This window comes from Arvicola amphibius, chromosome 4 (assembly GCF_903992535.2).
Source record: "Arvicola amphibius chromosome 4, mArvAmp1.2, whole genome shotgun sequence".
Classification (NCBI taxonomy): Eukaryota; Metazoa; Chordata; class Mammalia; order Rodentia; family Cricetidae; genus Arvicola; species Arvicola amphibius.
Window position 1 is genome coordinate 83,842,604 of NC_052050.1, and position 13,811 is coordinate 83,856,414.

General features: G+C 44.9%; 2 protein-coding genes across 7 annotated transcripts in view; both read left to right on the forward strand.

Annotated features, from left to right (window-relative positions):
• Nucleotides 1–13,811, forward strand: part of Tenm2 (teneurin transmembrane protein 2) — a 961,804-nt gene that overhangs the window by 946,255 nt on the left and 1,738 nt on the right. For all 6 annotated transcript variants that reach the window (XM_038326028.1, XM_038326022.1, XM_038326023.1 and 3 more), the window contains one exon: nt 13,094–13,224. In XM_038326028.1, the coding sequence (XP_038181956.1) occupies nt 13,094–13,224 (131 nt within the window). The remainder of the gene's footprint in view (nt 1–13,093; nt 13,225–13,811) is intronic.
• On the forward strand, nt 6,796–7,467 carry LOC119811878 (mitochondrial import receptor subunit TOM20 homolog). The gene has a single exon (XM_038326029.1). It carries the CDS (start codon nt 6,867–6,869, stop codon nt 7,302–7,304), a length of 438 nt encoding a protein of 145 aa, XP_038181957.1. The 5' UTR covers nt 6,796–6,866; the 3' UTR covers nt 7,305–7,467.

The following is a 13,811-nucleotide window of genomic DNA, read 5'->3' on the forward strand; positions in this document are numbered from 1 at the left end:
CTGAAGAGTCTTGAATGCACAAGCCAAAGGCATACTGCAGCTGAATGAGACTGTGTCTTTAATCTCTCCGAGGAGAGCCACACTTATTTCATATCACCTTCTTTGCATATTTACCCTCAACACTGGAAGATGCTGCAACAGTTGTCAGAGCTTGAACACTGGTGGTGGTGGCAGCCATGGCAGCCATGACAGTGGTGGTGGTGTGGTCCCGTGCTGTATGAGAAAGAAAAGGTAGCTATGAGGGGCTGGGTTGGTAGCACCCACCTCGTCTTCACATCTCTGGGCAGGCCGTTTGTTTAGGGGACCTGTCTTCCATCACACTTGCCATTCCAAAGGGACTAGGACCTGCACTGCCCCTGAAGGGTCCAGGATATGACACATGTCTTAAAACAGAGGCTTCACAGGTTTACCATGAGAAACAAAGTATCAGAAACTTCAGAGACTCTCAGCATAGGAGGAAGGAAGGAAGGAAGGAAGGAAGAAAGGAAGGAAGGAAGGAAGGAAGGAAGGAAGGAAGGAAGGAACAAAGGAAGGAACGAAGGAAGGAATGAAAGAAGGAAGAAACCAAACAAGGAAAGTTAAAAGAGCAGGAGAAGGAAAAGGAAGAGAAGGAACGAAGCCAACAAGGAAAAGGAAAAGAAGGAAAAAGGAGCTAACCTTACAGATCCCATTCACAGGAGTGCTCTTTAAAAATCCCTGGTCTTGGGCAGGTGAGATGGTTCAGTGGGTAGGGCATTTGCTGAAAAGCCTGACAGCCTGAGCTAACCAACCCCCACAAGTTGTCCTCTGACCTACACTAGGCTGTGGCAGGAACTCCCCTCCCCAGATAAGTAAGTCTACTCTAAAGCAACAGCTTTTCTGCTCAGAGACTTGCTCACTGAGGAAAGCATAGGGTAGGGCGGGAGCTCCTCATTTGAAGGAAGAGGATGTTGAGGACAAGTGTAGTGAGGAGGCTGTGGGCCAGCTTCCTGCCGCCCTGCTCCCGTGGTGCCCGACTAGCTTTACCCAAAATAACACAAATCTTTTAAACACTGCCTAGCCATTAGTTCCAGCCTCTTACTCACATCTTGATTAACCCATATCTAATAATCTGTGTAGCACCACGAAGTGGTGCCTTACCGGGAAGATCCTAGCATACGTCCATCTTGGGCTGGAGCTTCATTGCATCTGGCTGTAGAGGCAGAGCAATTGTCTGAGCCATCTACCTCACTTCCTTCTTCCTGTTCTGTCTACTCCACCCACCTATTTTCTAACCTATTAGGCCAAGCAGTTTTCTTTATTAATTAACCAATGAAATCAACCGATTGATAGAAGACCCGCCTCCATCATTTCCCCTTTTTCTGTTTAAACAAAAAGGAAAGGCTTTAACTTTAACATAGTAAAATTACATATAACAAAACAGTTATGCAAAAATTACAGTTACAATATTTATATCTACTTTATCTTTTATCATAACTAAGGAAAACTATAACTATCTATCTATTCTTCAACTCCATCAAAGACTCCAGAAAGATATAATATTACCTAGGTAAACAAGAAGTAAGCTACTTCCAAAACTCTAAAAATGACAGAGACATCTCGCTGCCTGGACAGTCACCCAAAGTTCTTTGGTACTGTTGGGGCATCCATCTTCGGCCTACAGGCCCATAGTTTCCAGGAGACATTTCCATGATGCAGGAAATTTCAAAGGCAGTTCAGTCACTATCTGCTGTGTCCTGTAGAATGTCTCGCAGACTCTTTCATGAGTCAGGAACCCGAAAGAATCTCACATTTAGGCAAGTTCAGCAGTCCTCTCTCTGCTGGTTCTTTGTGAGCATTTCTTGCCCAAATGGCTGTCAAACTCCGTAAGGATCCTCTTCGATGCCCATCTTCCTCTTAAAGTAGATTGGTGCTGCCAGGAGCAGACGTGTCTCATTGTCATGAAAAGCCCTAAGTTATTAAAACATTTAAGTGGAATATTCTGTAGTCTTTGAAAGATATTAGGAATGCCTATCTAACTAAAATATATCTCTATATATCTAGAAAATCTAACTAACATGACTATAAGCTTTACTATTATCGATGATTATCCATTAACAACCTATATTTCTTAATTATACATTACATTTTTAAAATGAACTACACAATCACATTACCTTAATCAAGAGCAGAAATACATATACATATAACAAAATTGACCTTAAAATCTATACCAATGCAAATTATTCATATCTATATCATCTCCCCCTTTAAATGTAAAAGAACATTTATAAACAATATTTGGGAAAATGGGCGCAGTTATTTCTCTCCAAACTGCTTCCTGCTGAATGGGGACGCTGTTAATCAGATCTTTCATGGTGTAACCTGTGTGCCAGGTTCATCTCAGTCATCAGTTGGGTGATGTAATTTTCTGAAGTTGTTCACAGCAACCTTTCAGGAGGCCGTGGTCTGTCATACCATATTGGGATAGATGCAATCCATAGGGTCTCATTTTCTGTAAAAACAAAAGAATCTCTTTTCCAAAGTATCATATCCTTAAATCCAAATTCTGAAGTCAAGGTATTCTCAAGATATCTTTCTTGGATTAGTTCAGCAGCATTTATAAACAAATATCTTTTAACAGCTGTTGCTCCTTCCTCAGCATTCAGATAATTCAAAGAGAGCATAATAGTATACAGTATCAAGATTCTCTGCGTATTTTCCATCTTTGTCCAGCTTTATTTTAACCTCTATTTCATTTATTTTTACTTTTATTTTTTGAGACAGGTTCTCTGTACATCTTTGTCCTGGAATAACTCTGTAGACCAGGCTGTCCTTGAACTCTCAGAAATCTGTCTGTCTCAGCCTCCCAGGCATTGGGATTAAAGGCGTGTGCTACCACACCTTGAAGTCACAGAGGTCAATCTGCCTCTCCCTCCCGAGTGTTGGGATTAAAGGTGTGTACTACCACACCCAACTACTTTCTTTCTTTTTTTTTACCCTAAGAACTTTAATCTTTAGCATGCATATATTTTTAACACAGTGTAAATCATTTAGAGGTTTTCTTTGTTTTTGAATCTCTCTTTACTGTGTCTCTCTCTCTTTTATGACCACACGAGTCTTTAATTCACCAAGCAATATTAGTAGGATTAAAGCCGTGGCTTTGACAGCTAGATCCAGCCCATTCCTCAGCTTTCTGCGATTCCCGCCTTGTGGCTGAGGTACGGGCTGTAGCCATGTTTATCACCACAACTCTGTGGAGGTTCAAGGTCCCTGCCAGCAAGCAAGCTGCAACAGTGTCAAACAACAATCAAAAGCTCCATAGTCAGGATTGACTGCTTGCAAGAGTCAGAGTTTGCCCTGGCAGGATGGCCCAGAAAGCTGGCATTTTAAAACAGCACAGCTTTTTGCCTGCTATGGCTGAAAACCGAAAAACACACGTTCAGACCCGAGAAATTGCTGCTACCAAGAAGCCATGCTTTACTCTATTCTTTCCCAAGCTTTCTCAAGCTTTCTTTGGATTCAGTTATCCACGTTGGGTGCCATTCTGTAGTGAGGAGGCTGTGGGCCAGCTTCCTGCCGCCCTGCTCCCGTGGTGCCCGACTAGCTTTACCCAAAATAACATCACACAAATTGTATTCTTTTTAACACTGCCTGGCCATTAGTTCCAGCCTCTTACTCACATCTTGATTAACCCATATCTAATAATCTGTGTAGCACCACGAAGTGGTGCCTTACCGGGAAGATCCTAGCATACGTCCATCTTAGGCTGGAGCTTCATTGCATCTGGCTGTAGAGGCAGGGCAATTGTCTGAGCCATCTACCTCACTTCCTTCTTCCTGTTCTGTCTACTCCACCAACCTATTTTCTAACATATTAGGCCAAGCAGTTTTCTTTATTAATTAACCAATGAAATCAACCGATTGATAGAAGACCCGCCACCATCAGACAAGGACTTCGCATGCTTTTCCTGACATTCCCCACAAGTCTTGTATGTCTCTGGTGAAATTTGGGTAGGTTTACATGGTACACAAACAAGGGGTTCAGTGTCATGAGCATGGGGGCAGGGGTAGTCACTTCTCAGGGTCTCGGAGCTCCATCACTTAGTGCTGGCATGTAGCAACCCCCCTTGAACATCTTTCAGCCAAGAGAGCTGGTCTAAGGCTCACTCTCTGGCAGAGCCCTCAATGGGGTTTGCAGGAAAGCACATGGCTTCATCTCCTCTCTTTCAGTTTTACAGTTAGTTTTTGGTTTGTGTGACAACGGTAGGGAGGTCCTTTTCTAAATGCACCTTCCCAAGTTTAAAAAAAGGGGGACACATTTGTTTTTTAGGTTAGTAAATAAATAATTTTGCAGGTGACACCTGGAAGTGGTATTAAATGTCATGACAAGTGGCCATAAATATCCCAAGATGGAAACCAGTGCCCTGTCCACCTGCCTGGCCACAGTGGGTGGGCTGCTAAACTAAAGCCAGACATTTATGCTTGCTCTCTCTCTCTCTCTCTCTCTCTCTCTCTCTCTCTCTCTCTCTCTCTCTCTCTCTCTCTCTCTCTCGGTGTGGTGTGTGTGCATGTGTGTGTTGTATGCATGTGCATGTATATGTATATGTGTGGAGCAATGTATCTTTCCCAGTCTCTCTCCACCTTATGCTTTGAGACAGAGCCTCTTGCTGAGCCTGGAGCAAGCCCTGGGCACCTGCCTGTGTCTGCTTCCTCAGCGCTAGGATTACAGGCATTTCTGCCATACCCAGGACTGTGTGTGGGTGCTGAGGATCTGAGCTCAGGTCCTCATGCTTACAAAGGAAGCACTTACTGTCTGGGCCTTCTCCCCAGACCCCCAGTGTACTTTTCAAAGTAATTTCAAACCTGTATTTCCTTTTTATTTTTATTTTTTGTTTATTTATTTACTTGGTATTTTAAAATACAAATCAATGGGTTTCATGATAGCATTTCCATACTTTTTTCTTATATGCCCCCCAGCTATACTACATTCCAACCCACCATTGTTCCTCTCTTCCCCACATCAGCCCCCCTTCTGGCTTTATATCATATCTGTTTTCTCTGTCTCTCTGTCTCTGTCTCTGTCTCTGTCTCTGTCTCTCTCTCTCTCTCTGTCTCTCTCTCTCTCTCTTTCAGGATTTCTTCCTTCCTTCTCATTGTCAGTCTTGACTTTGACACTAGACTCAGAGACATGGAAGAACTTCTCTGAAAAGCAATATGAGTGCCATAATTCTACTTGAAACACACACATACACATATATAATAATAGGATTCCCAGCCAGGCAATGGTGATGCACACCTTTAATCCAAGAACTCGGGAGGCAGAGGCAGGTGGATCTCTGTGAGTTCGAAGCCAGTCTGGTCTACAGAGCAAGTTCCAGGACAGGCTCCAAAGCTACACAGAGAAACCCTGTCTCGAGAAACGAGAGAGAGAGAGAGAGAGAGAGAGAGAGAGAGAGAGAGAATAGGATTCCCATATGACAGGAAACATGTCATTTGCCAGAGTCCAGCTTATTTTACTTAGCATGAAAATTTCTATCCATTTTCCCGCAAATGGCATGATTCCACTTTTCTTTACAACTAAATAAAATCATTTTGAGTACAAAGACCACATTTTCTTTATCCGTTCATTTGTTAGCGGACATCTAGGCTGGTCCTATTTCTTAGCTATTGTGAATGGCATTTTTTTTTTTTTTTTTTGGTCAGGGTCTTACTATATAGCAGCCCTGTGTGGTCTAGAACTCATTATGCAGACAGGTGAAGTCACATAGGACCACCTGCCTCTGCCTCTCAGACGCTGGGGTTAAAATGGTGTGCCGTCACACCAGGCAGAATAACACCCTTAAATGACTTTCATGTTGTTTTGTCTTTGTGATGTTGGGACTGGAATGCAGGCAATGTATTCTAGACAAACACTCTGCCACGGAGCTACGGGCCCTCGCATGACCCTGAGCTATGTCCTCAGCCATGTGAGTTCCCAAGCCATTCAAAGACCTGAATGTGCTCCCATAGATAACAGGTGGACCATAGCTGTCAGACTGCTTCCCAGAGAGGGCTATTCTTTGCCTTTATTTAGTGTCAATAGCAACATTAGATTCCCATAAAAGTCCCAGGATACAGAGTTACGCCTGACCCCCAACAGACATGTTTCTTGGACGGGTATGGAGGAATCCTCTGTTGCATTTTGCTCTACAAGGTAGATTTTTACCAGGAAGGTTCTAGTTCCTTCATTCATTTCATGGTTTCTTACTGAGTATCTGTTTGTATCAAGCATCATTGTGTAGGAGACATTAGAAAATAAAATAAATTTTTAGGGGCTGATTGTGATAGAACATGCCTTGAATCCCACTGTTCAGGAGGCAGAGGCAGGAGGATCACTGCGAGTTGGAGTCCATTCTATTCTACATAGGGAGTTCCAAGACATTCAGGACTACATAGAGAGAACCTATATTAAAAAAACAAACAAACAAATAAATAAATAAATGTTTAAATTCCTTCTTCTGGTAGAGTGCACATGCTAAGTGAGCACACAAGAGAGAATAAATATTTCCCAGAAAGCACTGCATGTGAGTATGTGATAACTGATTCAGAGGGAGGCTTGAGCACAGTGAGGAGCCCTGGGATATTGAAGGTTGGGTAGGAATGCATCTTCAGGATGATGGGTGGCATTGGCTTCAGTTACACTTGAGCTAAACTTGAAAGAAGTAGGAGAAAAGAAGAGTCAGAAAATGCTGTTAGGGGACGCGGGGCGGCGAGCGGCCGGCGTGCTCCGAGCGCTCGGAGCGAAGCGCTGCCTGGCGGCCCTCGGCGGCCCCGGCCCCGGCCCCGGCCCCGGCCCCGGCCCCGGCCCCGGCCCCGGCCCGCGCGCGCCCCCGCCGAGCGAGCGAGCGAGCGAGCGGACGAGCGAAGATGGTGGGCCGCAACAGTGCCATCGCCGCGGGCGTGTGCGGCGCCCTCTTCATCGGCTACTGCATCTACTTCGACCGCAAAAGGCGGAGCGACCCCAACTTCAAGAACAGGCTGCGAGAACGAAGAAAGAAACAAAAGCTTGCTAAGGAGAGAGCTGGGCTTTCAAAGTTACCTGACTTAAAGGATGCTGAAGCTGTTCAGAAGTTCTTCCTTGAGGAGATACAGCTTGGTGAAGAGTTATTAGCACAAGGTGACTACGAGAACGGTGTAGACCACCTGACAAATGCGATTGCTGTGTGTGGGCAGCCTCAGCAGCTGCTGCAAGTGTTACAGCAGACTCTCCCACCACCAGTGTTCCAGATGCTTCTGACCAAGCTTCCAACCATTAGTCAGAGAATTGTAAGTGCTCAGAGCTTGGCTGAAGATGATGTGGAATGAGCCAGATATCAACACTATAAAATCTGTTAAAAATGATTTAACCATTAGCTTGGAAGCTGCTCGGCTCTGGGGGAATAAGGGCAAATGTGCTTGTCATGAACTGTCCTACACTGAAGTCTACCAAAGTGAATGTGAACTTTGAGTAGATCCATTGTCTGTTCTATTTATTTTTTCCAGTGAAAAGTATTTTGATAGGACTTTTCATTTTATAAATACACTGAGTTAACCAAAAAAAAAAAAAAAAAGAAAATGCTGTTAGGAAAGATCATGCTGGGCAGAGGGGCTTGCTGTCCTGATGATCCAGAGATAGGTATGCACCTATCATGCCTGAGAAGGAGCACAGCTAGGCAAGATAGTACTGACCTGTAATACCAGCACATAGGAGGCTGAGACAAGAAGACAATCAGTTTAAGACTAGAGAGAGAGAGACCAAGCCTCAAAACACCAGAGAAAAGTAGAGATTACAGCAGAGAGATCATGAGGCAGGACCTTGGGTTCTTCAAGGTCATTCTAATGACCTTGGCTTTTCTCCTGAGAGATATCTTCTAAGGAAGTGGCCTCATCTGCTGCATATTTGGGGAGTCATCTGGTTACTATAATGATAAGTGGCTCAAAGACTGGAAGCAGAGAAGCTAAGTCTACAAGTCCAGGCAGTGCAGTATGATGGGCCAGGAGAGTAGAGGTGGCAGAAGTGGCAAGAATCCAACACATATTCCTATTGTTTTAAAATAAAGGTAATAGAAATGAAGCAAAAAAATCCACACCAAGATAATTTTAGAAACAAGGGAACCAGAGAGTTTTTGTCAGCTGTAATGAACCACCTAAGGCTTGAAAAGCAAAAAGGGTTCATTTAACTCACAATTTGGAAGGTCGAGAAGAGCATGGTGACAGACAGTTCTGTTCCTGAGAGAGCTACATCACAGCATGGCCAATGACAATAGTAGAATCACTTGTGTGAGCACGGTCACATCTCAGAGGACAGAAGAGGGGCAGGCTGGACCCTTTTCTAACAGTCTACTAAAGACCTCTAAGGGTGGGTTGGGGATACTCTGAGTAGCTACAGTGCTTGCCTAGCATACGTGATGCCCCACAGTCATGCTCAGCATCACATAAAGCAGACGAGGTGGCGTGTGGCTGTAACCTCAGCACACCAGAAGCAGAGACAGGAGGATCAGAAGTTTAAAGTCATTCTCAACTATGTAGGGAGTGCAAGACCAGACTGGGTATTACCTGAGACCCTGTCTCAAAGAAGGGGGTAAAATAACAAAACACAAAGAGCCACACAAAAACTACTTCGTACCCCAAATGACCTATGAACCTAGCACAAGGCCAAACTTAAAAAGATGCCACCACCACCCAGTAACACCCCCTGGGAACTTGAACACAGTGGGTGGAGCAAACCATAGCAATAGGTATTCAAAGCAAACTTCACACATGAAGGTACATAGCAGCGTTATTTATAGTAGTTTTTAAAAAGTATGAACTGGTCAAATATCCATCAGTGAATGAGTGGATAGATAAAATTTGGACTAGTCATACAATGGGATAGCATTCTGCTACAAAGAGTAAAAACTGTGCCAGGTGGTGATAGTGGTGCACACCTTTAATCCCAGCGCTAGGGAGTCAGAGGCAAGTGGATCTCTGTGAGTTCAAGGCCAGCCTGGTCTACAGAGGGAGTTCCAGTACATCCAGAACTGTTACACAGAGAAATCCTGTCTTGAAAAAAGAAAAGAAAATGTACTCCTTGTCAAACCCCACAGTGATGATCCATTTGTATGAAATGTCCAGAACCACAGCAGATCCAGAGGCTGAAAGTTAGGGGCTGTGGGAAGGGGCATACAGAACGACTGTTCTTTGTGGGATCCGAGTGTCATGGAATTAGATAATGACAATGGCTGCCAACATTTTGACTATCCCGGGGACCGCACATTGGGTAGGCAACAATGGTGAGGTTTCGGTCATATAAAATTTACCCCAATGTTAAAAATAAAGGTGGGAGAGGATTTCCTGATAGATTGGATGTGGGAAGTGAGAAAAGAAAGGAGTAGGGGAAGGTGGTGCGAACGTTTGGAGGGGGAAAGATACGCAAGGGACAGAACAAGAATTCAGTTTTGGACTCATCGAACTGGAAATGGATAAGAGGCACAGTGCTGACCTTAAAAGGTCAGGCAGGGCTGTACGTTTGGGAGTCAGCATCAGCCTAGCGGCAGCACTGAACCCCCAAGCCTAGATGACTACAGCTGGGAAATGCCGCTGTGGGTAAAAGATCTTGCCATTCAAGGCTGGAGAGTTCAATCCCAGAAATCCATGTAAGGTAGAAAGGGGGAAAATACAATCTGAAAATTTGTTGTTTGATGTCCACATGCCTGCCATGGCCTGTGTGTTCCATCTCCAATGCATAGTAACAGTAACTGGGGCTGGCGGGATAGTTTACCTCTTGTCGGATAGGTTCAGACATAAAAAGAACATGTCAGCATGGGACTTGGCCATGGAGGGATCACTCAAGGCCTTGATGAGATTTCCGCACAGTAGCAGGAGTTGGAAGAAAACAAAAATGGGGAGCAATGAGTACAGGGGGGCTTAAGAGGTTTTTTGTAAAGATGGATATGAAATGGGAAGTGGGAATAAGAAAATAACTATTTTGGGGATGACATCTAACAGTATCTTGGTGTGCTGGTAGGGTAAATCCATCAGAGGAGGGAGTGAGTCTCCACTGGGAGGAAAGAAAGATTTCTGGCGTAATGGCCTTGAGTTGGCAAGAAAAGTTGTGTGACCACGTGAACAGAGGAGTGCTCAGCATCCACAGCTCATGTTGTAGAATAGAAAAAAAACAGAGTTCCAGTGTGCAGAGCCTGAGCCACAGTGCCATAGGCAAACAGGAGCTAGCACTGGAGGAAATCCTTCTTTCTCTGGCTGCCTCAGTTTCTGCAGAAAAGTAGGAAACCAGGTTGACTGTTGGTGGGAGGGAGGGAAAGCAGATAATAGAGGTTTAGGGAAAGAAGGGCAAAGAAAATTAAATATGTATAGGAGTGGATGAAAGAGCCAAGTGTGTTGGTTCAAGCCCCTAATCACACACTTAGGAGGTGGAGGCAGGAGGATTGTCACAAGTTCCAGACCAGCCTGATCTACATGTGAGACCATGTCTTAAAAAATAGATAAGCCAGGTGGTGGTGGCAAACGCCTTTAATCCCAGCACTCAGGAGGCAGAGACAGGTGGATCTCTATGAGTTCAAGGCCAACCTGGTCTACAGAACTAGTTTCAGGACAGGCTCCAAAGAAACCTTGTCTCAGAAAAAAAAAAAAAAGAATAAGTAATGAATGGATGGATGATGGATGGGTAATGGTTGGATGGATGATGAATGGATGGATGGATGATGGATGGATGGATGGATGGTGGATGGATGGATGGATGGATGGATGATGGATGGATGGATGTGATGGATGGATGATGGATTGATGGATGGATGGATGATGGATGATGGATGGATATGGATGGATGGATGGATGGATGGATGGATGATTGATGGATAGATGGATGATGGATAGATGGATGATGGATAGATGGGATGAGATAAGATAGATACAGAGACAATGCAGGAGAGTGAGTGGACAGCTGGAAGGAGTAAAGGAAAGCAGGAGGGTTGCAGGTGGCTGGAAGGGACCATGGAGATTCATGGTCAGGGATTTTCAGTGACGCCTGACAGCATGTTTTCTCCAACATCGTTCAACTGCGCAGGTGCAAAAAGGAGTGGATGGCAGCTTGGATTTAATAAGTACTATGATTTCACCAGGCAGGCATGATGAAGTGACAGCAGACAGTGGACCTTCAAGTACACCCCAAGGATTTAGTCCAGGGGTTGGTTAGGTAATATGTGCTGGATTAGGAGAGAAACGGGAGTAGAAGTAGAGAGACTGAGAAAAGGAGTTTGGGATGGATGGCTGGAAGGCCCTTGGTGTTGGACAATAAACCAGAGAACTGAGGCTGTGGCCAGAGGGCTGTGTGTATGAAACCGATGTACAGGAGGATCAGAACAATCAGGGATCAAGTCTGAAACTGAGATGTGAGAGGAGGTCAGGGAGCTAAGGGGCCAAAGTGTTAGAAGGAGCAACTACTTGTCTAATGAAATCACTAAGAATTAATTCAGAGTCAGAAACAGAGGTAGTACACTTCGCAGAATTCAGGTGAGTAGCCCAAGGTCAGCTTTGGTCCAGTGGCTATAGGAAAGGGTAGGAGACTCATGCTCTGTGGGAAGAGATAATTTCAATTGTGACAAGAAGAGAAAAGAGCTATTTAAAAATCTGAAGACATAGCAAGCTTTCCTAAAGGCAGGTTTGAACTCCAAGGGTCCTGTGGAATATTTCTGAACTTAGGGGAGGTAGAAAGGGAGCAGGAAAGAGCCCAGGATGTGAGGCCAAATCTCAGGGTACCTTTGTAAATAGAAATGAGGGGCATAACGAGCTCCGTCCTTCTGGGATCCTAATGGTTCTGATGAACATGGAAATGCAGTGGAGGATGAGTGCAGGACTCTCTGGATCATGGTGGAGGGAGGTCAGAAGGCCTGAAGGGAAGCTGTCTTACTCAGAAAACCAGAACTCTCCATGAGACACGTGACAACAGCCCAAATGCAATGGCTGGGATGTAGACCTGTAATAGGGCTCATCTCTTGAGCTCTCTTTGAAAGATAGGTCTAGAGAAATGGGCTCGAGAACTGAAAGTCTGTTCATCATGTCCAGCTCTGAAGATGTTCCCTGGTGAGCCAGTCTCAGTGCAGAGACCCAGTCCAGATGTTCTGCACCTTGATCATAGTCTGCGCTCATCCCCCTGATTTGTCGCTGCCTCCAGCTTCACACCATCTGGCCTGTAATAGTTTGTAGGAGCGTCTGGAGAGATGGCTCAGTAGTTAAGAGCACTGACTGCTCTTCCAGAGGTCCTGAGTTCAATCCCCGGCTCCCACATGGTAACACACAACCACCTATCACTGAAGTCCCATGGGATCTGATCCCCTCTTCTGGTGTGCATACATACATGAGGCAAAACACCCATAAACATGAAGTACATAAATAATAAGTCTTTTAAAATATAATGCATGGGAACTACTTCAAATGAAACTCATGTTGGCTGAGTTGTCCATGGGCTACTCTCTGTTGTGAGATTTTTGTATATGTTACCTCCTCTGGTCTTCATGCCAACCCAATGAGGTAAGAGCAATGATTGTCGTAATTCAGAATGGAAAGATCTGAGGTTTACAGAGGTACAAAAACCTCGCCAAGGTCACACAGCAAGGGTACTTGAAGTCAGATCTGTCCATTCTATGATTGGCCTTTGTAATCACGACATGGTGATTATCAACTGCCACACATGGAGGGACATCTTCTTTGGATGCACATAAGGAATCTCTGAGCTGGGCAGGAGAGATGGCTTAGCAGTTAAGAGCACTTGCTGCTCTTGCAGAGGACCCAGGTTTGTTCCCCCAGTACTCATGTGGTGGCTCACAACCATCTAAAACTCCAGTTCCAGAGGATCTGATGCCCTCCTCTGGCCTCCGTGGGTACCATGCATTAAGCAGAAGACTAATACACATAGGACAAAACTAAGTAAAATGTTTCTTTAAAAAGTCTCTGGTCCCTGTTCCCAGAACTAGTGGACAGGTATCGTCACCCTCTTCTCTTAGATCTCACACCCAAGCACCCATTTTATATTTTATTTTTTTATTTTTTGCATGATCCACTGAGACCCCCCCCTCCCATCCCTGTGGTTTCAGAAATCTTTGTTTTTGCTTCTGCCACAGATGTGAAAAGCTGGCTTGTGATGTTCGGATTTCAGCTCAGCAACATCATTCCCGGATTCCCCAGAGCCAAAATGTATTTTGTGCCTCCCCCCTATGAACTGTCAGAGAGTCAAGCAAGTGAAAATGGACAGGTAAGTGGCAAGGTCAGGGGATGGCTTTTGATGACAATCCCAACAACCGTCTTCATCCCTGTCATAGACAGTGCCACATGGGAGATGGGGGTTTGCTGGGAAAGGGACACGGAGGCTGGGTATAAAAGCAAGGAAAGAGCAGAGACTTCCCGGGCCGAGAGAATGCCACTGCCATCCTTTCTAGTGTGGCCCATATTTCTTCCCAACCTCAATGATTACCTTAATTGTGGTATCATTATCTATTCAGTATCTACCCTCCGGTCACTTCTTGATTAACAATAGCCCAGAGAAATCCAGTGGCCCCCTGCCATCTGCACTTCTGTAAGATCATAACCCTTTCAGCTTTTATGGGAGGCAATAAAATTGTGGTTTGCAGTTTCTGTCCCATTAAAGAACATTTTTATGCCCTACATAAAACCGCAGCGTGTTATGGCCCAAATGCATACAGATTGAGTTTTTAGAACATAATTTGTGCCTGGGTCGCTCTTTGAAGGCCGAAGGGTGGTCAGTTTCAATTTGGGTGCAGCTGAGACCTCAGCCACTAGCAGATGGGCAGCACGGGAGCTGCATTGAGCTGACCCCCGATA

Bases quoted from the DNA above. Each gene is read 5' to 3' on its own strand.
- LOC119811878 (XM_038326029.1), top strand. From the start codon at position 6,867: ATGGTGGGCCGCAACAGTGCCATCGCCGCGGGCGTGTGCGGCGCCCTC.